The 23,828-nt window shown below is 40.0% G+C and overlaps 1 protein-coding gene across 4 annotated transcripts in view; it reads left to right on the forward strand.

Moving 5' to 3' along the window:
- The window catches only part of llgl2 (LLGL scribble cell polarity complex component 2), a 50,365-nt gene extending 26,652 nt beyond the window's left edge, over positions 1 to 23,713 (forward strand). Inside the window, exons 7-27 of one of the 4 annotated variants that reach the window (XM_033611620.2) lie at positions 1,723 to 1,885; positions 1,994 to 2,126; positions 2,221 to 2,275; positions 2,527 to 2,681; positions 4,516 to 4,727; positions 5,059 to 5,126; positions 5,208 to 5,361; positions 6,167 to 6,271; positions 7,181 to 7,276; positions 9,132 to 9,328; positions 11,176 to 11,323; positions 11,497 to 11,644; positions 12,789 to 12,905; positions 12,996 to 13,162; positions 13,865 to 14,129; positions 15,262 to 15,406; positions 15,497 to 15,525; positions 15,729 to 15,776; positions 16,137 to 16,179; positions 19,560 to 19,621; positions 20,909 to 23,713. In XM_033611620.2, coding sequence (XP_033467511.1) covers positions 1,723 to 1,885; positions 1,994 to 2,126; positions 2,221 to 2,275; positions 2,527 to 2,681; positions 4,516 to 4,727; positions 5,059 to 5,126; positions 5,208 to 5,361; positions 6,167 to 6,271; positions 7,181 to 7,276; positions 9,132 to 9,328; positions 11,176 to 11,323; positions 11,497 to 11,644; positions 12,789 to 12,905; positions 12,996 to 13,162; positions 13,865 to 14,129; positions 15,262 to 15,406; positions 15,497 to 15,525; positions 15,729 to 15,776; positions 16,137 to 16,179; positions 19,560 to 19,599 — 2,488 coding nt within the window. In that variant the 3' untranslated portion in view covers positions 19,600 to 19,621; positions 20,909 to 23,713. Of the gene's footprint in view, positions 1 to 1,722; positions 1,886 to 1,993; positions 2,127 to 2,220; positions 2,276 to 2,526; positions 2,682 to 4,515; positions 4,728 to 5,058; positions 5,127 to 5,207; positions 5,362 to 6,166; positions 6,272 to 7,180; positions 7,277 to 9,131; positions 9,329 to 11,175; positions 11,324 to 11,496; positions 11,645 to 12,788; positions 12,906 to 12,995; positions 13,163 to 13,864; positions 14,130 to 15,261; positions 15,407 to 15,496; positions 15,526 to 15,728; positions 15,777 to 16,136; positions 16,180 to 19,559; positions 19,633 to 20,908 lie in introns of all 4 variants that reach the window. The other 3 variants (XM_078163114.1, XM_078163115.1, XM_078163116.1) reach the window with 3 other exon arrangements.
- Positions 23,714 to 23,828: the final 115 nt, after the last annotated feature.

Here is a 23,828-nt window from a genome sequence, read left to right on the forward strand (position 1 = left end):
TCTTGAATTTTGACAAATACAGCAATGTATTCAAAATAAAAATAAGTGTACTAAAAGTTTTTTCAGGTTAAATATAGTTATGATTCAATAATGATTGAATAGATTCTTTATTTTCATTTTTCACTTTCATATATTTAGCTATTTGAGATCCTATTTCTTTCAGTTGCACGTTTTATCTTTTCAGATTCAGATCTTATTTTTTACAGTTTCAAATCTTTTTTCAGTTTCAGATCTTTCTTTTTCACTTTCAGATCTTTTCTTTTCAGTTTCAGACTTTTGGCCCTGATCTAGCATGGGGGCGTGGCATCAACTGAGAGGGTGGTAGAATCATGACAGACACCTTAACAAAAAGGCTAGGGACCTTCCCCTATCATGTTGCCTTCAGGGAAAGTAGGAACTAAAACAATTCAACTCAACACTTTATGTAGGCTACACGATGTAATTGGCAGTAAAAAAAACTTATGTCAGTGACAAAATTCCATTTGCACGGCATGCACAAATATCCTGCACGGCTAAATCTGTTTTAATTTCCACTGTAAGGCTAAGGCTGTTAATATGTCACTTTATTAAGTTTTAATATTCTTCAATGTCAAGGTTCACAGGCAAAACAGTTGTGTTGTCATATTTGAAACAGAGCAGCTTATGTTGCTGTGTTGGTACAAGTTGGTGGAGTGAGATGCTTGGCCAGGTTCGTTGTGCTTCCTGAGTATTTTATTTTATAGCTGTATTGTTTACATACAGCTTTTAGCATTTTGTCGGTTGACCCATACTTTCTCCAAAATGCAAAATACTTCAATGCTACTTATTTATTCCTGAATAAATAATGTTATCCTCATCGACTTTTCTTGGCTGCTTGACACAATCTGTCTGCTGCTGTTTTTTTTTGTTTGTTTGTTTTGTTTTTTTAAGATATTTTTTGGGGCATTTTGGCCTTTAATGTATAGGACAAACAAGCGTGAAGGGGGGAGAGAGAGAGGGAGTGACATGCAGCAAGGGGCCACAGGCTGGAGCCGAACCCGGGCCACTGCGGCAACAGCCTTGTACATGGGGCGCCTGCTCTACCACTAAGCCACCGACGCCCCGTGTCTGCTGCTGTTTGACGGTGACACAGAATTTCAAAATAAAGGAGTATCCTAAAGATGATGATATGGATTGATGTTTTCAGTTTGCATTGATGGTATTGGCTCGTTGATCACTAAATCTATACATCGATCCAGACTGATGGATCGTTGTTGTTATCTGTGTGGAGCTTAAAGTTTGGTGTCAAAGCCCAGTAAGGGTCTGGGGCCCTTATTAATCCAACCTTGGTGTCTTCCTGACTTTAAATAGTTTGACTTACAAGACAGGGATCAGCACAAATGCATGAGCTTGAAAAAAACCACAGCACAAGCTTACACTAATATTTGGTAGCTTTGCCTTTTTCAGATTCTCTGGGGTTTTTTTTTTCTTTTTCCCAAGGAAACGCACTGCACAGCAGGTCCTGTATTTCAAACGGATTAACTATAAACAACGTAAATGTGTATTGATCGTTCAGACTAAACTGCTGTCACACACACACAATAGAATACATCACTGTCATCAACAAAGCAGCTCTGTGTGCACTGCATCTCAGTCCCAACAGATCAATAATGAGGTTGATGTTCTGTCTCCCGTCTTTCTGTTGTGTCTCTCTCACTCATTCTTTCCTCTCTCCTGTGTTTATCCTCCTTCTGTCTCCTCCAGTGTCCCAGACGACTACATTGGCCGCAGGAATCTGGAACATGTAGAGGCCTTACAGGAGAACCCAGTCAACCCAAACCAGGTAGTTATCGGCTACGGACGAGGTCTCATGGTCATCTGGGATCTAGAGAAACAGCGCGCCATCCAGCACATCCCCGCCACACAGGTAAGTACTCTGTAACTCAGTATAACCAACCAGTCCTGGATAAACTGTGGTCATAACCAGCAAACTTAACCTTGGTATTTGCCTTACGTGTTTTCAATGTAACCATAGCAACTGGAGAGCGTGTGGTGGACAGAGGACGGAGCCTACATTCTCAGTTCACACAGTGATGGAAGTTACTGTCGATGGATGGTGAATGGTGACGATGTGAATGAGGAGGAGGAGAAATCAGACATCCCCTATGGTGAAGATGAAGATATGTCTGCTGTGTATTTTTCTTTCCTGCATGAAATGTGTTTTTCTGGAGACTGATAATGACTCGTCTTTTGTCACTGCAGGACATTTTCCCTGCAAGGCCATTTCTAAAATAGTTCAGCTACCTACAGAAAAAGGGTGAGTTCACTTTATTCATAAAGTTTGATTAATTTGTGACATCTGTTACATTTTTTCCCTCAGTGAAAGTGGTTCTAACGGCCTCACCGTTCTAATGTTTAACTTAATTTCCCAGATGTGTTAGATGACCTGTTGTTACACATTAATCTCAGTGCAAACTGAACTGAACTTGAACCTTTGTGTGTGTGTGTGTGTGTGTGTGTGTGTGTGTGTGTGTGTGTGTGTGTGTGTGTTTGTGTTTGTGTGCCTAGGCCTCCGTTCCTCCTCTTCAGTGGTGGTATGCCCAGAGCCAGCTATGGGGACAGACACTGTATCACGGTGATTCACGGTAAAACACACGTGGCTCTGGACTTCACCTCCAGGATCATCGATTTCTTCGCCATCAGAGACGGACCACAGCACACAGGCAGGCAACACACACCAACACAAATAACTGATGTACAGCAGACACACACCACACACAGTGATGGAAAGGAAGCTGTTTGGCAAAGTTTTGTAGACTAAACTGCTTAGATTCAGATTGCACAATTTTAGTAGGTGAGCATGAGCAAGTTATTTCCAAAGAAGTCAGATCCAGCTGGGTTTTTTTTTACTGTTTTTTATGCATTCGTCCTTTTACTTAAATTTAGAAAGAAACTGTGTGACACACTATGTTGATATAAATGCAGCTTTTGGACTGGGTATCAAGTCTTAATACTTGGTATTGACTGAAATATGTCCAAAACACTGACTCAGCTATTAACAGTAAGCACTGAGGGCTTGCTCAAATTTGCAGTTTCATGATACAAATCAGTGTTTCTCCTGCCCTATTCGGCATATCGCAGTCAGCTCACTTGCCAGGCACCTACAAATGTGTGCTTAATTATTTTCTTTGCTAACTTAATGTGTGACCACCTCTGAAAATTCAACACTCTCTTAGTACCACCACTATGACTGACATCAAAATAGAGTAGCATAGGCCCACCCTATTCAGCTATGACACTTCACGCAGGAGGCAGGTTTATTGCTTATCAAAACATTTTGCAGAGTTGACTGTTGTCAGCAACAGCAATGCTGTACAAAGGGGTAATAGTAATATCGGCATTTTAACTCTTATACACAAGTCTCATCACTACAATGACCAGTCCCTCATCATGTTCAGTGGAGACCCTTATCGGCGCAGCTTTAGTACCCACTAGCACTTGTGCTCAGTTGATTGTTGTCCACTTCAGTTTCAGCAGGGCTGCTCAAAATATCCTCCTCCTGATCCACAGTAATCCGTACAGTATCTGCCCTGCGTAAGCATCACTATGCCAATTTTACACATTAGACTAAGTTTAGCCAGTTAGCTATCAGGCAGGTACTACTATCCCAAGATTTCACCTTTAATGTAAACTAATAGTGTTTTTCTCCTGTAATCTGATTTCTCTCTGTAATATAGGTTCTAGTTTGCATATAAATATACTCATTATAAACTTCCACTGTAGACATCGGAAGGATGTAAACAGTCTGAAGATATGTCATCTCTGATACACATGGACCATTCAACCAGTTTTGCTCCTAACAGACATTGGATGTGCTCACTTTTGGTTTTGCTTTCACGAAAGTGGTTTAAAGGCAATATGTTTTCAGGTTGTCTGTATGTACATCCATCCCATTCTTGTGAACACAATACATCAGGAATGCCTGGAGGGAATTTCTTAAATTTTGGCACAAATGTCCACTGTTACCTTGTCCGTCTCATTCTTGTGAACATGACATTTCAAGAACACTGTGAAGGAACTCTTCAGATTTGACACAAACATCCACTTGGACTCAAGCATGAACTGATTAGATTTTGGTGGTCAAAGGTCAAGGTCAATGTGACCTCACAAAACATGTTTTTGGCCTTTTGCAAATTATGATAAAACTTCACACAAATGTCTAATAGGATATAATGATTAAGTGATGACATTTACCCAAGAGGTCAAACAAAGGTCACCTTAACTGTGACATCATAATGTTTACAATGTTTTCACAGACATGGATGTAAATTGTAAGACAAACTTGATTGGTGTGTGTAGGCATACAACAGCAGGGCAGCAATTCTAGTTTTTAGTATGATTTTACTAGAGCTTTTTTCAAGCCCAGATCTTTTACAGATGTTCTCTGACACTGTATAACACTGTAGAAATAAGTCTAGACAAGAGACACCAACCTATCCCAGGTCAGTGTCTACACAACAATAAATACTGTGATTGTTCTTTTCTGTCCATTTGCAGGAGATCCCAGTGCGCTGGTGGTCCTGGTTGAGGAGGAGCTGGTCGTGATTGACCTGCAAACAGAAGGCTGGCCAGTCATTCAGACACCTTACCTGGTTCCCCTTCACAGCTCAGCCATCACCTGCTCCCACCATGTTTCTGCCATTCCCCTCAAACTGTGGGAGAGGGTCCTCGCTGCTGGAGACCTGCAGAACACACACTACTCCAAAAAGGTACACCTTGGGCAGATGTCACTGAAAATAATTAAAGTGTTAGCTAATCAAATCACATTGAGCCCGATTCACCGATCTTTTCTTAAGCTTTTCCTAAATTTGTTCTTAAGAAAGGTCCTAAGAGAAGTATAATGGTACCCTGGCTGAGAGACATCTGTATGTAGCATTAACCCAGATACAAAACCTGCTTGTGACTCTCTTTAGACTCTAAAGCTTCCATCATACATGGTATGCTGTGTCCTGAATATGGACACATTCCTTCATTTCTGGTTGAACAGAAGCATTATGTTGGTATTATTGTTAAACTTTCATTTCCCCTCTCTCCATGCAGCCATGGCCAATAACAGGAGGACAGAACCTGGCCCCAGACCCTCCACAGAGAGACCTGCTGCTCACAGGGTCAGTTCTCAACCATGCAAATATCCATTGGCACCATTTCTTTGACACATTTATCAGTATCATATTTATTTGTGTGTGTAGGCACGAGGATGGGACAGTGCGTTTCTGGGATGCATCAGGAGTCTGTCTGTATCCTATGTATAAGTTAAGCACAGCTGGAGTCTTCCACACAGACGCTGATCAGAACGATAACATGAACCAAGGCACTGAAGGAGAGTGGCCGCCATTCAGAAAGGTGCGTGTCTGCAAAAACAGAAACAGAAAAAAGCTGGTATCACCTATTAGCCAAGATATTATTTTAGTAGTAGTTTATTCTTCACAATAGAAGAGCAAATAAAATTTTAGTTGATAATTAATTGTCATACAAATAACTGCGATAAATAATTTTTCCTGACTTTGTAACTCTGTGCTCAGGTACACACCTTATTCACCCAGCTGTTGGAAACACACCCAATTCACTTTTTAATTGTCGCCACATTTGTAACATTGGCTTTAAATTCCCTTGATTGTGTAATTAGACCGAATGATCACAGTCGCCTCACATAATCGTGATCAGGTTATCATGTTATAATTGTGACAGGCCTACACAGTGGCACTGCTCAGCCTGTGAGATCAGTCATATGATGTCCTCTGAGGATTGGAGAAGCTTTTTCAAGTCTGAGAAAATGACCCTGATGATGTCATCAGGGTCACTATTGATTTATAACTTAAAGTCTTACAACCTGGAGGTTGAGTTTATAAGGAGAGGGTGTTTGTCAATCATGGAGGGTTTAATGAAGCCTTTGTTGAGTTGCATCGTGGGAAATGTACTGTAAGAACCATCGTTTTTGGAGCTTGACTCATTCTAGGGACTAAAAGTCACGATATTTCCTAATCAATCATTCAATCAATTTTATTTATAAATGATGATGATGATGCTTTGACTTTGTTAATTTTTAGCTATTGATTTAAAAAAAAAAATCTGTCTCACATAAGTTTCCTAACTTTTTTAAAAGTATAGTAAATTGCTGGCTTACCTATTATTTTATTCTTTTGTCCAGGTCGGCTGTTTTGACCCCTACAGTGATGACCCAAGGCTCGGCATTCAGAAGATCCACCTTTGTAAATACAGTGGTTATCTGACTGTAGCTGGCACTGCTGGACAGGTGAGATAACCGTTAAACATTAACTGTAATTTTTAACATGGTAACAAATTAAAGAATGTTGCATGAAGTCCTGCTCATGGCTGTAAAGGGTTCTCCACATGAAGGGGAAATAATAAGAAACAAAAAAATAACAAGTACATATTATGCTGTGAACTGAATGCACCCCTTAAGACTAAGCATGTTTGATATTTTAAAAACTGATACATTCATATACAGTATAAACAAACAAGGGATCCAGTGATGTTTTCTCTACTTTATTCTAAAGAATAATTCTGGTCATTATTATTATTACAACATGAGCCTGTCTTTCATAGTTTTAGCCATCATTTGTATCTGTTTGCACCAAGTTAATTGCTAGGATCTCACAGAGCGGCATCAAAGTCTGACTGGTGAAGAATCACCAGACACACCATCAGACAGTTTAAAAACAGACAGGAAAGTTTTGACATTTGTCTTCTTTTTGTCTTTTAAATGGGTTTGGCTTACCTGGTGCTCTGCTTACAACCTGTTTGATCACCGGACTACTTATGTCTTGACCTGCCTAACTTTCTCTTTAGCCATGTCACCACTTTGCCAGATCTCACTGTCTAAATCCACCATGAAACAACAATTTAAGAGATATGTAGCGTGACAATAATAACATTTGATGAAGTGTCGAGGGAATTTAAATTCTATGATGTGCACTTCTGTTAAGGATTTTACTGGAGTATGAGAGGTCAGTCAACTTCACTAACCCTCCACAAAACTGCACAAAGACATGCAGAGTTCACTGGTGAATGTGCAAAGACCAGAGTTAAACAGAGTTGGAGTCCTTTTCTTCAGCCGTCTTAAACTTGAGATCAGTTTTTAAATAGGGTGTGTTCATCTTATTCTCTTGTATTCCACTGTGTTTCATGTTTGTCTCGTCAGATCCTGGTGCTGGAACTGAATGATGAGGCAGCAGAGCAGACGGTTGAAGCCAAAGTTGTGGATTTGCTGCAGGGCCAAGAGGGCTTCCGCTGGAAGGTAATGAGCAGTGTTGGACAGATTACTGCAAAAACAAATACATTACTTGGGACTTCACCATTTCAGTTCTTTACTCATCACACTCTGAAAGCTGTGATATCTCTGTGCTAGTTACAATATATTACTTTCCTGTTACATCTCTTGTATCATCTAACTAAACTGGAAGGAGCCCCTGTCTGTCTGTCTGTCTGTCTGTCTGTCTGTCTGTCTGTCTGTCTGTCTGCTCTCTTGTCAACCATTCATCCAATTTACTGAACACTTGGCTTGTATTGCTGAGGACCCCAGGAAGTGCAGTGTTCTGCCAACTCCTGACAACGACTCATATTTACTGTTACATCACCCAACAGCATGCTAGGTACAGCGTAGAGCTGGGTATCAGTACTTGATACCTTTAAGGTATTGACTGAAATGGCCCCGTACCAAGTAGTGTCAAAACAGGCAAACAATACCTGCATTCGATCATTTTTATGCCTTTGTGCTGACAATAGCCAGGGTGGTCAAAGGTCAAGGTTACTGTTACTTTGTCTGTCTCAGACAGACACAATTGTGAACACGTTATCTCAAGAACACTGAAGGAATTTCTTCAAATGTGGCAAAAATGTTCACTTGTACTTAACAATGAAATTTTGGTGGTCAGAGGTCAATGTCAGTGTGTCCTTGCACCCACCTCATTCTTATGAATGCAGTATCTCAAAGGTCAAGGCCAATGTCCCCTTATCTTTCTCATTCTTAGGAACACGATATCTTGACAATACCTAGAGGGAATTTCTTCAAATTTGGCACAAATGTCCCCTTGGACTCAAGAAAAAACTGATTACAATTCGGTCGGTCAAAGTCACTGTGACCTCACAATACATGTTTTCTTATGCTAACTATATCAAGACATCACACAAATGTCTAATAGGATATAGTGATGAAGTGATGACATTTCATATCCAAAAGGTTAATGGTCAACTTCACTGTGACATCATAATATTCGGCATAAAACAATTTTTGTGGCCATTACTCAATGTCATATGTCAGGAGCAGAAGGAAAGACATTTAATCAGATACTTAATTAGTGGCACTATTTTTGGGTGTCCACCTTGAAACTGTGCTGATTGTTCAGATCTTGTGAGTGTGAAGCATCTCTGTTTTCACAGACATGGGTGTGAGGCAGTAATTCTACTTTGTGCCCAAATCTATAAAAAAAAATATACTATTTGTATGGTTTCATCACTGCATACGTTGTTTAGTTTTACTGACGAGTGATTGGCCTGCTACCAGCTTCAACCCATACAGTGTGGTGTGGTGACGTCAAGTGCAGTGTGTTTAACAGAGTTGGCAGTTCAGTGTGCCAAGATGCAAGAAACAAAAGGTTTCAAAGTATGTTTAAACAACATGTCTGTGGCGTCTGATGGCATTTTACACAACTTAGTTCTTCCATTCATATGATGACTGTCATATGAAGTAGGGGGAAAAAGGTATCAAATGGACTACTCTGTTGGGATCAGTATCACTTTGTATATGTATATGCACTGGTATTGTAATTTTTTAAACAATACCCAGCACAGCTTGCTCTCTGTCGCTTGCTACAGCATAATCAAGATGCAATAAAGAAAGAGACCAGATATGTCACATTGTAGCAAACTCAAACATCTCAAGCATCATATAAAGTAACTTTCAGGACCCAAGGATGGGTTGAGTGTGCAGTTGTCTGTATGAGCAGCAATACCACAGGCCAGTATTTGTAATTGTCCCTCTCCTAACAGGCACCTTTTGAACTAGTTACTTTTGAATATGATTTATCACCTGACAATAACACTATGCCAGCACCACAGAGTTAAAGTATTTTGTTGGTTTTGTTCTTAATTAGGGTCACACTCAGCTGGATATGCGAGAGGAGCCAGTGCTGTTTCCTCCAGGCTTCCAGCCCTTTGCTCTGGTCCAGTGCCAGCCTCCTGCTGTGGTCACTGCCCTCACCCTGCACTCAGAGTGGAAGCTGGTAGCGTTTGGCACCAGCCACGGCTTTGGCCTGTACGATTACCAACAGAAGAACAACGTCTTCGTCAAGTAAGGAGATGCACAGAAAAAAATTAAAGTTGTAATTGTACATAGAAAGTTTACATCCTCCAGGATTTCTCAGCTTCATGTTTTAGCAGTTGTGTAGATGCATGCTTTCACAGCCACTTTTTTTCATCTACATTTTTTTGGGTGGTTTTTGGATTCAGTCTTTTTGTCACAAGCCTTCTCCTCAGCTCTTAGACTCTTGAAGCTGCTTCGAGTTACAGTCCCCTTAAGACTGCACACATAAACACATATTTTCACATGCAGTGGGACTTGAGAGGTAACACTATGTCAAAATATACCACACATTAGCTGTGATGCAGATATTAAAGGAATACTTAACTCCCCTAAGTGACCATTTGTATATCAATTATTCACCCCAGGATACGATGAATTTGTGAAGAAAACATCACAAAGAAAGAATCCAAAAACAGAGAAAATTCTGTACAAATTAAAGTCTTTGGGGTCCGTCTTTAACAATAGCAAAACCATAACAAAACACCTATTTAAAAGTTCTCACACAACTTGTGCAGTATAATCAAAGCCTCGTTTATCCAGTTGTATGCCCAGTGCTTCGGTCAGTACCTGAATGGAAAGTGTAACTTATTCATACCCTCTTTAAAGCCAGACTCCATTGACAAAAACCATACACAAGAGCCGATGGTCTACCACTGCTTGGAACAGTTAGTTAGTTTATGTTATTGTGAGACTTTGGTAAATCCCGACTAACTCTTTAAAACACCAAAGTCCCACAATAGTAAATAATAAGTAATTGACTGATGCAGTGTGGACCACCTGCTCTGGTGAAGGAAGGTGAAATTAAAATTACTGTTTTGTGAATAGAGTCTGGCTTTGAAGAGAGCATAGAGTTTCACTTTCTGTTTAGTTCCCTGTCTTAAAGGTCTGTCTGTTTGGGAAGTACAGAGCATATAACTGGATAAATGAGACTTGGATTATACTGCAAAAGTTGTGTGAGAGTTTGAAACAGATAAAGTTTTGCTGATATTAAACGCAGACCCCTATGACTTCATATCATCAAGAATTTTTATTTATTTATTTATTTTTTTTTTTTTGATTCTTTGTTCACTGTGGAGGCATGTAAGAAAAACAGTCACAGGGTGAGTAATCAATATACATATGAGCATTTGGGGGGTTCCTTTAATAAAGCATTATAAAGTGACATCATGATGCTCATGCATATCTGCAGTTTACTCAGTTTACTCCTGATTGACATTTGAACATTGGCAGACCTGCTACATTTGCTCTTGTGTTACCAGCATGTTGATACCATCATTATTGTGGGTAATGAATATTGGTATTATTTTACCATGGTTTTTTTTATTTATTTTTTTTTAATTCAATCCTGGGTAAAAATGGCCAAAAACGACTCTGTGCTTTAGGGTGACACATGACGTTTTGAACTAGGAAGAAGAAATATGAAGGAAAATGCAGCATACACATACACAGACGATGGACTGATTGCAAAGGGGCATTCACTCTCTCATTCGGTGGCTTGCTTGATACAGGGCTCTTTTCCTGCTCAGGGAATATTTCTTCTGCACCGCTACACTAATGGGATTTTCAAGTACATGGCTGTCATGAGAAGTACAAGAAGCATAAATGAAGAAGAATCAGTTCAAAGTGGCCTAAATAAGTAGCTTTCAACCTTTTGCTCGAAACAAACACAACAAAATGGAGACTCAGTGAGCTACAGGACACCCCTGTCACTACCACTTCAGCAGTGGTTGTATAATTACTCTGACAGGAGGTTTTAAATTGATTTGTGAAATTTCAGGTTAATGTGTACATCAACAGTTAATTTATGTACTAACTCAATATTTATCCAACTGTAGATGCACCCTAAACCCCAGTGATCAGCTGGCATTGGAGGGTCCTCTGTCCAGGGTGAAGAGCATAAAGAAATCCCTCAGACAGTCCTTCAGGAGAATCAGACGCAGCAGAGTCTCGCTGAGGAAACACCACGTCAACAACGCCGCCAAGGTAGCTGTATAGCTCTCTGCTCTTCTGTTCAGTGGGAGTCAAAATAAATAGTAGTGAGGGAATCAGAGGCACATCACTGGCACTGATGAGACCCCCACAGTCCTGTCATCTTCTTAATCTGTTTTTTTTTTTTTTTTTGCCCCAACCTTCATCGCTGTCTTCTCTCTGAGCAGCTCCAGGAGGCGAACGCTCGTTTGGAGGCTGAACTTGCAGAGATGGAGCTGGCTCCCGTTCAGAGGAAGATCGAGGCTCGCTCCTCCGATGACTCATTCACCGGTCTTGTGCGGACAATCTACTTCGCGGACACCTTCCTCTCAGACAGTAAGTTACATCATGGAACTCTGAATGTAACTGATTATTTTTACATTTTCTGAACTCGGTGTTTACCCTAGGTTGACTGCTTGGGGTCAGCAGATGGGCCACTCATTCTACCGCCTACCACCACACTGTATTTAAAAATGTTGGTTTGCCTGTTACTCTCGTTATTTCATTCTTCCAAAACAGTGGTGAAGAACACCAGGAGCAAACGTCTGGAGTTGAGTTTCATTTAAACAAAGTAATACCAGGAGCACACAAGGTCTAATTTCCTACTAGGTTACCACATGACTGGTTAACGTCACGTTATATGACATCCAGCACACTTCAAGGAGAACAGTAGAGTGGTGTAGGAATGAGTCTTAAACACCAAAAAAAAAAGCATTTTTTTCCACTGGTGGTTCCCTCGTCTTAAAGTCAATGTATGCTTTGAATGGCTTTTGGGTTGGAAGCCTACAAATGCAATCTGTAGTTAACACAAGCTTAAGAGACTTTTATGATTTGTTTTATGACATAAAATACGACAGTGAATACCCCACTTGTGAATTTTGAAGCTTTTATGAGTCTTAAAAAAGCGGTTGCTAACAAGTGGTGAAATGAGACTACAGAACTTCATCATGCCAAACACGGCATTACAGCTTTGTGGTGGTGGAAACGTTGAAGTCATACAACCGTGGTGTAGCTGGTTTATACATGTAGCTTAATGTTAGCCTTTTACTTTTTATCTTTGCATTTATGCTTAAAAAATCATAAAAGTGGTGTTTATCTGTGAAGATTATCTTGCTGAATAAAACATGCAAGTATCATAAACTTTTGTTTAACACTGAGCTTATTTTCTGCAATAATCCAAAATCAGGTGGAAAATCCCATTGGCTTTTTGATGAGGGAACCAGGCGAACACTAACTTGGGGTTTGGCACACAAAAATTGTCGCTCCTGCAGTACTCTGAGTGCAAAACAGCCAATCAACCTCAGCTAAAAACACAATAACTCAGCCATTGCAGAATGCTTATAAAGGAAACACTGGATTGGATATCTGGCATTAAAAAAACAGATTTGTAGGCTGCTATTGCCTTTGAATATGAGTAAGTAAAGGGTAAACATTGATATTGTACTTCTGGTTTTTAACATGTCTCCTCATGTTCATGTAGGTTCACACAACACACCCTCCCTATGGGCAGGGACCAATGGTGGCTGTGTGTTTGCATACATGCTCCGCCTTCCTCCTGTAGAGCACAGAGCGGACGAACCAGTCACTGCACATCAGGGTGAGAAACATAGGTTGTGATGTTTGGGGTAGAATGCTTTCTCATCTCTGTCCTCTTGTAACCTCTCTTTCTCTTCCTCCTTTATTCCAGCTAAGGAGATCCAGCTCATGCACCGGGCTCCTGTTGTTGGTATCGTGGTGCTGGATGGTCACGGGGCTCCTCTACCTGAGCCCCTTGAGGTGGCCCACGACCTGGCTCGCTCACCTGACATGCATGGCTCACACCACCTCCTGGTCATATCTGAGGAGCAGTTTAAGGTCAGGATCACACACTGTCAGAAGCCTTCACACACAACACAAACACCTGTAAACAGCTATACATATGACACACAGAACCTGTATAGATGTAGCAGTCCATCAGTTTTTGAGATTAAAGTTTCACTTAATGTTCACTCACCTCAATTATGATGCATTTGCTACAGATGTGGGTTTAATAGCACTTTATTGAATCTAGTATCATATCATCTTGAAATCCACTATTGAGTTTTATCAGGTTCATTTGAGAGTAAATCAGTTTTTTAATTATTAAAAATCTGTACTCATTGATTGGCTGAAAGAGCAAGAACATGGTGGTTTTGAGTGGCAGGCTGTAATTGGCTTAACACTAGAGAACCCAACACGATACATACGTATTTTTTTTTTCATTCAACTAACAGTTGTTTATTTACATTTTCTATTCCAGACAACCTGCAAGAGGTAAAGATCTGTATGTGCTGAAGATAGAAAAGAATTGAGTAGAATTGGCAGTGGTAGAATTAAATTTATTCAGGCTTTAAATTTAGAAATTATTTAAGACATCACAGATTCTGATGATTTAAGATTAAGATGTAAAAACAGTTTGTTTCTGGGAAAAAAATGTCTTGCTCCCAAACTACAATGGCATTCAGTAGTGTTCAGCTGTCTGAAAGGACACACCGCACATTGATAGTTGTTTAGCTGATCATGTTCATGTGTGTTCAGGTTTTCACCCTGCCAAAGGTGAGCGCTAAGATGAAACTGAAGCTGACAGCCATGGACGGCTCCAGAGTGCGGAGGGTTGGTGTGGCCTGGTTTGGCAGCAGTCGGTCGGAGGACTATGGTGAGAGCGGCCTATTGGTTCTGACCAATCAGGGCGACGTCCATGTGGTGTCTCTGCCGACAGTCAAGATGCAGGTTCACTACCCCTGCATACGCCGAGAGGACGTCAGCGGCATCGCTTCCTGTGTCTTCACCAAACATGGCCAGGGTGGGTAAACACACGTTGACACACACTTTTGTACTTCTATAGCTGAGTGGCCCCTCAGGGATAAAAATGCATCTTTTAGCTTTCAGCTGTTACCATCACAACTACATGCCTAACATTTACTTACAAAAAAATACACACACACACTGACAATAATGGCCAGTCCTGCTAAATAAAATAATACATCTTCACCTGCTTTCATTAAATATATTTGGTATCATTGATGATAATTAACAACAAATTTGACCTTTCAAATTAACTGGTTAAATACACATTTTATTATTCTCAGTTTATGTGTTTATCCTCAGATTTCTATCAGCAGCTGGAGGTAAATCTCAGTTTGTCTGGAAGCTAGTGATCCGAAGATGTTTTTGATGTGAAAAGGGTTATTTTAATGATTGACAAATCACACAGTCTTGATACCATTGCTGCTCTTTGTGCTAGCACATATTGCTAGACTAGAGGTCACAGTGTCTTTAATGAAACTGTATAGTCTAGTTGCTATAATCCAGTCTTTTGAAACAATAACCAGATTATATATCTCTCTGCGTCGGGAATAGCTGTGACCAGAGGAATTGTGTTTACTGTACTTACGTATGTATATACTGTACACTGTGTTTCCGTACTTTACTCTGTAAACTCACAATTTATTTTAGTGCCCACAAGTCAGTCCATCCCATTCTCGCGAATGCATTATCTTGACAATACCTTTAGGGAATTTCTTTAAGATTTGGCACAAACGTCCGCTTGGACTCAAGAATGAACTAAGCTGAATTTGTTGGACAAAAGTCTAGCTTACTGTGACCTCATAAAACATGTTTTTGGCCATAACTCAAGAATTCATACTCTAACAAAATTTCACACGTATCTCTAATATAATAAAATGATGAAGTGATGACATTTCACATCCAAAAGGTCAGAGCTCAACTTCTAGTTTTCAAAGAGTTGTTCTTCCAAAAGAAAAAGTCTGTCATTGTGTTTTTACCTTTAGGTCCATATGATACAGTAATGTTGCTGGTGTGCATGTCTGTTTCTTACTACAGCTTTTTTAGAGTTCCCTAAAATAGGTCCACATTAGAACCTCTGTGTTGTTTTTAGCGAAATTATTGTTCTGTGTGCTTTTGTTCTCCTTCAGGCTTCTACTTGATCTCTCCATCCGAGTTTGAGCGCTTCTCTCTGTCCACACGCCAACTGGTGGAGCCTCGTTGTCTGGTTGAGGTTCCGCTTCATTCACCCACCCAACACAGGCCACATGCTGATGGAGCTTCCTCTGCGTATAGGTATATACAGCACACTCTGTGTTTCCATATTTGACTGTACCTCACTATTTATTTCATTACTCATGAGTTTTATCTTCTTTGTCTTTCTAGAAATGCCAGACAGGACAGTGAGGATGCAGGTAAAATGTCTGTCAGAGACTTGTAAACGCTAAAAGCATCATACGTAAACGTGCATGTGCCACTGGCTGAGGGAACACTACATGTCCAGATGTAGTGTTCTGTGTGATGTTGATAAGCTCTGTGCTTGTGCTGTCTGTTTTTACACACTTGTTTGTGGCTGACTGTACTGACGTGTCCTCTGCCTGCTGCCTGTGTGTTCCAGAAAGTGCAGCTAGACGTGTTATGGAGCATGCTTTGCTGAATGACGAGAGTGAGTACTCGAGAGACGGAGCTATGTAGTAGAAATATGATACAGGAAGCCCCTCTTGTTACCGTATTTGAACCCTTAAAGTCTGACTTGAGCTTTAATAGTACCATGTGCTGCGTCTCCTAACTGGTATGTCAGCTTTGTGCTCCCATTGTCATCAGACACACCTTCATCAGCAGGTTGGAAACCTGAAGCATCATACAGCAGTGTTTACCCAACATCACCCCAACGCATGATTCATCTAACTTCCCTTTGATCCCAGTAGGCTGTGTCCTAATGTGACTGAACTGCTGCTACAGGCCATAAACTGAGTGTTGTGCTGAGAACACTGGTTAGTTACAGTCATGTTTTATTGTCTTGCAGAAGTACTTCAAGAGATCCAGAAGTCACTAGAAGGAGACCAGACGTAAGTAATCAGCCATCACTAATTTAGTCATTGCTAAAGCAAATGACACCAGCATGGTTTCCTCTTGATTTTAAAGGGGGACCTATTATCAATTTCAATCAATCAATCAATTTTATTTATAAAGCCCAATATCACAAATAGCAATTTGCCTCAGAGGGCTTTACAGTATACGACATCCCTCTGTCGTTAGGACCCTCACAGCGGATAAGGAAAAACTCCCCCCAAAAAACCCTTTAACGGGGGAAAAAAATGATGGTAGAAACCTCAGGAAGAGCAACTGAGGAGGGATCCGTCTTCCAGGACGGACAGACGTGCAATAGATGTCGTACAGAACAGATCAGCATAATAAATTAACAGTAATCTGTATGTCACAATGAGACAGAAAGAGAGACGGAGAGAGAGAGAGATGCAGGACAGACGATAATGTTAATAGGTTACAACAACATTAATTTAATATTACAATAATAATTACGGCTATTGTGGTACAATATGTTGTAGGTATTAATATATGATAATATACATATGTGACAATAATCATGTGTATAATAACAGTAGAAGTGTGACTAATGATAGCAGCAGCAGCAGCAGCAGCAGTAGGAAGCATCTGGCAGGACCACGGCAGCAGCACAACCACACACATCACACTATCCAGGCACCGCTGCAATACGAGTTAACCTGAGAGACAGTGGAGCACAAAGGCTCTGGAGAAGCTGAGTTAGTGACATGCAGTAGAGCCGAGTTTCTTGTCTTATACAGTGGTGGAAAAAAGTTTTCGGACACTCCATGCATTTGTGAAATATTGCACTAAGAATCACTCTTAGGTCTTCAAGTGCAATTTCTTTTAGTACAGTCACAGCCAAAATACTAAATAAATCCTAAAAAAGCCATTAAAAACTTAAAATTGATTGGTTCCATAAAAATACATAAGAAATTTTGAGTATTGGGTCATTTTGGTACCAGTGATGAAGGTCGTTCTTTTTATTAAAAGACACAATTTTTGTTGCCAAGCTTCGTGTCTACATAAAGCCAGCACATTTGAAAGTTCTTCAGACACAAAAATGGCTAAAACAAGGAACCTAACGCAGGAAACACGCCTGAAGATAAAGATTCTCAGCCAGGAAGGGTACAGCTGCCGCCAGATAGCCAGGAAGTGCAGATGCAGTCCTTCAGCAGTTGGATACACTCTGCAGAAATACAGACGAACCAACAGCTTGGAAGACAAACCAAGATCTGGGCGTCCAAGGGTTTTGTTCAGCAAGAAATGACCGCATCCTGATCCGCATGTGCAGGCAAAACCGCCGAATGACATCACAGGAGCTTCAGCAGCAGTGGTCCACCCGCACTGTACGTTGCCGACTTTTAGATCATGGCTTAAGGTCCTACAAGGCTATCAAGAAGCCCCTGATCAATGAGAGACAGAGGTTAGCCCGGCGTCGTTGGGCCCAGGCACACAAGAACTGGACAGCCAGGAATTGGAAGAAGATTTTGTGGTCAGATGAGTCCAGTTTCCAGCTTTATCTTCCTCCTACTAATGTGAGGGTACGCAGAAGGCCAGGCGAAGCATTATCTCCAGCATGTACAGTACTGTCAAGCATGGTGGAGGCAGTATCATGGTTTGGGGATGCATGAGTGCTGCTGGTGTTGGTCATCTCACTGTCTGTGATGGCACATTGAACTCGACCAAGTATTGTACCATTCTCGAAACCCACATGCTCCCTTCTGCGCGTGCACTGTTCTGTCGAGGTAAAAACTGGATGTTTCAACAAGATAATGCCCCTTGCCACACATCCAAGGCCAGTAGAACTTGGCTGCAGGAGCACAGTATCCAGGTCTTAGAGTGGCCAGCTCAATCCCCAGACATGAGCCTCACTGAAAATCTGTGGTGGATTATCAAAAGGTCTGTTTCAAAGCATAAACCAAAGAATTTAGAAGAATTAAAAGCAGTAATTCAAGAAGAATGGGACAAGATTACCCCTCAACAGTGTGAAAGGCTCGTGGGGAACATGCCAGCCAGGATTAGAGCTCTACTACGTGCCAGTGGCAGGACTACTAAATATTAATTTGATGATGTGATGGTTTATTTATTTTTTGTTCAGTTTTGAACACATTCTCTGTTATTTGTTGACTTTGATACCGACAATGTTGAGAACTGACATAATGAAACTGTCAAGAATTTAGTTTTGTTAGTTTTTCTTGTAAACAATAAACAAAAAAATATAATTTGTATTTGTTTGTATCTGTCTAATGCAGCCACACCTTTTGAAACACAAAAAAGATTTTTCCACAAATATTTCATGATATTTGAGATTGTGGAAAATTTTAAGGGTGTCTGAAAACTTTTTTCCACCACTGTATAATAATGTTACAACATCAGATGTTCATAGTAAACATGGCAAAGTATCAGAAAATAAGATTAAGTATGTAAAAGTAATCCCTGTGAGCACAAACATCAGACTTCAGACTGTTCTGAATACTTTCTTTCAACTTTTATTTCTACTTTGGCTACAAGCTGACATCAGCTTGTGACAGATTACTTTATATGGTCATCTGCTTCAGAAAGGCTACTGCAAGTGTTTACATTATGTAGTCTACACTTTTGCATGCAGCTACATGCTAACATAAGGGAAACGTAATCTTGGTTGTTTCGGATCATATTCCTGCTGGAACATGTCTGGTTGTGTTTAGAGCCCTTTATTGATGAGTTTGCACAGGAGAAAATGTCGCTATACACAGCGGTTTCCCAGCTGCAGCTATACTGCTACATGTAGCTTCGTGCTAAAGTCAGGGAAACATGTAATGTTGTTTTTTGTTGTTAATTTCTGCCCAATTTCAGATGATATCACTGATGGAACATGTCTGATTGTGTTTTGAAGCTTTTATTAGTGATTTTTCATCTTAGAAAGTGCTGCTATTCTCCAATAAAGGCAATCCACGGATGCAGGCACACTACTACATGCAGCTGCAAGCTAACATCAGGGAAACATGTAATCTTGGTTGATGATCTTGTAAATTTTCACCCTGTTTTGGATCATATTCCCACTAGAACATGTTAAATTATGTTATGTATAAGTTTTAATTTGGGATTTTTCATAAATTGTTGTTCACTGAGGAGGCATGCGAGGAAAGTTTTTTTCATTCTTACACAGGGTGGGTAAATGATATACCAATTGTCATATGTTAGGTATAATAAGGAGGACTTAGATTTTCATGTGAACATTATTCAGAAGTCTGAAAATCATAATTCAGTTCCTATATGACATGAATGCGGCATAAACACTGCAACAACAAAAAAAAAGTGTTGTTCAAACTGTAGAGGTAAACATGCCCCCCTGAAGCTGGAGAAAGTCATGTTGATGGAAGCTATTGTGTGTTTGCCACAGGTCATTCATGGAGAACAATGTGAAGAGTGCTGTAGCTTGAGAGACATCTCTGGACAGTTGAGGTGAGACAAAGGTAGTGCCATATTTTTACCTTCGCTTAGGGGTGGGCGATATGGCTCTAAAATAATATCACAATATTTCAGGGTATTTTGCCATAAAGATATGTTTGACAATATGACAAATTAGTATTGTATTATTAATTTACGAACATAGAATTTCAATTAAAAAAGTGATATAGTTCGACATGTCAACCTAACAGTTGACTTCAAATATTCAGTAAAAACTAAAGAAAAATTATCTCTCATAACTTAAGTTTGTAAACAATCTCAGAGTGAGATTCAGATTCTGTCTACAATATGTGGTGGAAATTTTGTCTTCTTCATGCATATGCTTATATTGTGTCATTCTTCCCATGTGTTTGTAAGTGTGTGACCTTTGCATTTCCTCTTTGTAAACATCTGTTGTTACTTGACATCATCAAGAGATTTACATTCACTATAATCTCGCCTTCAAAGACAGTCCATTGACTGTCTAACAGATACAGCCGATTACCTAACATGTTGTATCAGGTGTATGATATAATCAAGAGAACATAATTAAATCTGGAAAGCCCAAGAAGGCTACAATTGATTTCTCATCATCTTGTCATCTGAGCGTAGGTATAAAGATGCCCTGTATTCACTGTTCTAGGCACAGCCTCTGAGCTCTGAGCCTGAGGTTGCCCCTTCTCTATAGAGAATAAACTCTCATGCACAAAGTTATTCAGTCTTGCTTGCTGACTCCCGAGCAGATTGGCTAGAAATTGCCACAACAAATATTAATAGTTTAACAAAATAAAATCTACCACATATTACACATTTAAACAGCTCCCAAATACAAAAAATGTCCCCTGGGATCTATGTCAGCAGGTGATTTCCTTCTCTTTTAGCAAAATCCTAAATGATTGAGTTGGTTTTTTTTCCACCTGGACCTTTATGCTCTGCCATTTCTCCTCTAATCATCACGCTGTAACCTGTGACAGGCTGTTATGATACCATAACTATAGCACATTCCCATATATATAGTGTTTTAGTGTATATAGTGTCGAGCTGCGAGCGTCATGTGGGTTTACATTACCAAAGGTTTAATAACGAGAGAGGAGAGGGAGAGATGCTGTGCTGCTGCCAGAGGAGCCGCTGAATGAGTTCCCTCTGAGCAGTATCATGATGTGAATTTTTCTTACTATATTAAAACTTATACGGTATTATCGTGAATGAGATGATATGGCACACCCCTACCTGTGGTATTAAAACTGATATGCCATTGACTCCTCTGGAAACAACATAGTGTCTTTCATTGTGTCTCCACAGAGTGAACTGACATGTTGATGTGTATGAAGCGTACTGCAGTCCTGTAGCAGCACTCGCCTCCTGCTCGGCTGTCACAACCACTACTGACCCCCGACCCCTCGCCTCAGTGACTGACCTCCCCACTCTCAGCTCACAACGACCCCTGGTGGAGAGACACCAAATGGCTCCTGGCAGTCGTGCTTCACGAGCACCACAAGAATGCTGTTTGAAGGCTCACTCACGGTGCAGACGGAGGCTGAAGGAAGAGACACCACCTGTGCCTAAAGACCACATGCTGTACACACATGATCACAGCATGGTCACAACCATTTAACCCAAAGCTACATGAAGCACATTCCTCACATGTGACCAATGCCATAATTCATCACATCAAGATCAATGCCAGCATCAAACCAGCATCTCACATCTGCCATAGATGCCGCTTACTGAAGCTGTTTGACTTTACAATCATACCCACTTCACTCTGCAAGCCTTTATCACCGCCACCAGCCTTTTCATGTGGACTCTGCCAGTGGAAATGGTTCGTCCAATCACCACGCTCTCTGCTGTGCAATCTCACTGGCCTTCCTCTCCCCAAATGGACATAGAGCTGGAAGGACCGTGGGGGATGGTTTGGATAATGTTGATGAAAATATTTTACAGGATACATTTTATGTGATTTGTGCCTGATTTTTTTTTCTTTTTTTATTTGAAGAATTTTCAGATTTATACTATGGAAGCCCATTTCTGCCAGGAAAAGAAATAACAGATAGGATAGGAATGATAATAAATGACTTATAGTGAATCAACATTATATGAGAAGTCAATATTATGAGATACTATGCAAATAATTGTCATCAAAATAGTGAGACAGTAAGTCAAGAATCTGGACAGTCTCACTAGTGTCATCATTTTTACTTGAGAGCCATAATTTTACTTAAAGGGATTGATCAGATTGTTTGAGGTGGGATTGTTAGGGGATACTTATCCATAGACAGTATATTACATACAGTATACATGTCTCTTGGCACGCTTCCAGTTTGGAGAAGCAGGCTAGAGTCTAACATGGAAGCTAAGCATTGTACTGCTGTGGAGGGGTCAGCAACAAAATGTATTTTAAGTCCCACCTTGAAAAAATCAATATCAGTTTAACTGTACGCTATATTTAGAGTGTTTTCACTGCTTTACCTTTCCATCATACAGCGATTTCAAAGGGAAAATGAAGCCATTATATCATTCTCTTTATAACCAGATTCCATTGAGAAAAACATTGATTTAATTTTGCTGAACACAGAAGCTGCTGGTCTACCACTGCCTACATAAGTTCACTTGTTTGTTTCATTGTTTGACGTTGGAATTTAAAATGGTTAGTTCAGATTCACCAATGTCACTCAATAACACAAATTAAGTAACTGATCAAGGCAGCATTAGACCAGCGGCTGTTGTGGACAGAGCTAAAATTACTGTTTTTGTCAATGGAGTCTGGTGGCTTTGACAAGAGCATAGATGGGGAACTGAAGCCTTAACGGCTTCCCCCGTCAGAAAGGCCTGTCTGACAGAAAGGTAAAGCAATGAAAATATTCTAAATTTAGTGTACACTTAAACTGATATTGATTTTTTTAGGTGGGACTTTTTAAGGTGACTAAAACATGTTCTGTTGCTGACCTCCAACCACAGCAGTACATTGCTTAGCTTCTGCACGGTTCTCCAGCCTGCTTCTCCTAACTGGTTGTGTGCCACCTGACATCCACTGTATCTAATACACTGTCTATGGATAAGTACCTCATTCAACCCTACTTAAAAAAAAAAAATCTGACCTATCCCTTTAAGTAAAATTATGATTTTGAATCACTGTTTTGACTTAGCATGTTGTAATTTTTACATGCATTGTCATTTTTAAATATTCATATTTAGAAAATATCATACTTACAACTTGACTACATTTGACTTACTGTTATCATTTTGACTGTAAAGTCATAACTGTTACTTAGTATCCCATAATATTGACATGCATTTTTTGTACCTTTTTGACCTAACTTGTCCTTGAAACTTTCATAATATCGATGCAAAAAAAAAACCATTACTTTTTCATAATCCTACCTTGGTAAGTTAAAACTTTGACTGTGCATGAAAGGTTTTATTGTTGTGAATCATTACACATCATCATTTTCCCTCCTTTTATTTTGGTTCAAATGAGCTTCCATACTATTCAGATAAACTATCAATGTTTTCAGTGATGCCACAAAAAAAAAGATGCAAAAGTTGTATGTATGTAAGTTGAACCACACTGGTGTTTAACTTTTTTGTTTTTCAGTCATCATTTACTAAATTAGTGGTAACATTACAAACTATAATGCCCCCCTGTATACTGCTAACAGAGCCCTCTCCCCTACCGTCCACTCTATACTTACATACCGGCCATAGGTACTTCTCCACTACTGCGGAGCTCACAGTGCTGTACTTTTTGGGGGGAGCAGCTTTCTAAGGGGTTTGGTTTTTTATTATTTTTATGTAAACCATTTTTATGCCAGCAATGAATAATGTAATTTAGGAATGTAATTGTAAGCTATTGTAGTGAAATGTTTTTAATATATACAGTATGTATGTGACTCAGTCTGTACCTGTGGGCCTGTTGTAACTGGGGTTGGCTGCTACTTAGATCGCACAAGGAAATATTTTGGTACTGTGTCTCAGAATGCTGGGTATTTAGCATCAGCCTAGAATATATTTTTGTAGTGAACTGATTAAGAACCCTAATTTGTTTTTTATTTGTAACTTCACACTACAGATTTCTTGTGGATAATTATTACATGTTTTTTTTCCCAAGAATGATTGTGTCTGTTTTTATTTTCTCAGCACACTGAAGTCTGTAACCCGATGGTTATCCACATCATTCATGTCTGCTGCACCGCAAAAAAGTCTTTGACGGTGTCTGAGTGCT

Source organism: Epinephelus lanceolatus, chromosome 21 (genome assembly GCF_041903045.1).
Source record: "Epinephelus lanceolatus isolate andai-2023 chromosome 21, ASM4190304v1, whole genome shotgun sequence".
Taxonomy (NCBI): domain Eukaryota; kingdom Metazoa; phylum Chordata; class Actinopteri; order Perciformes; family Serranidae; genus Epinephelus; species Epinephelus lanceolatus.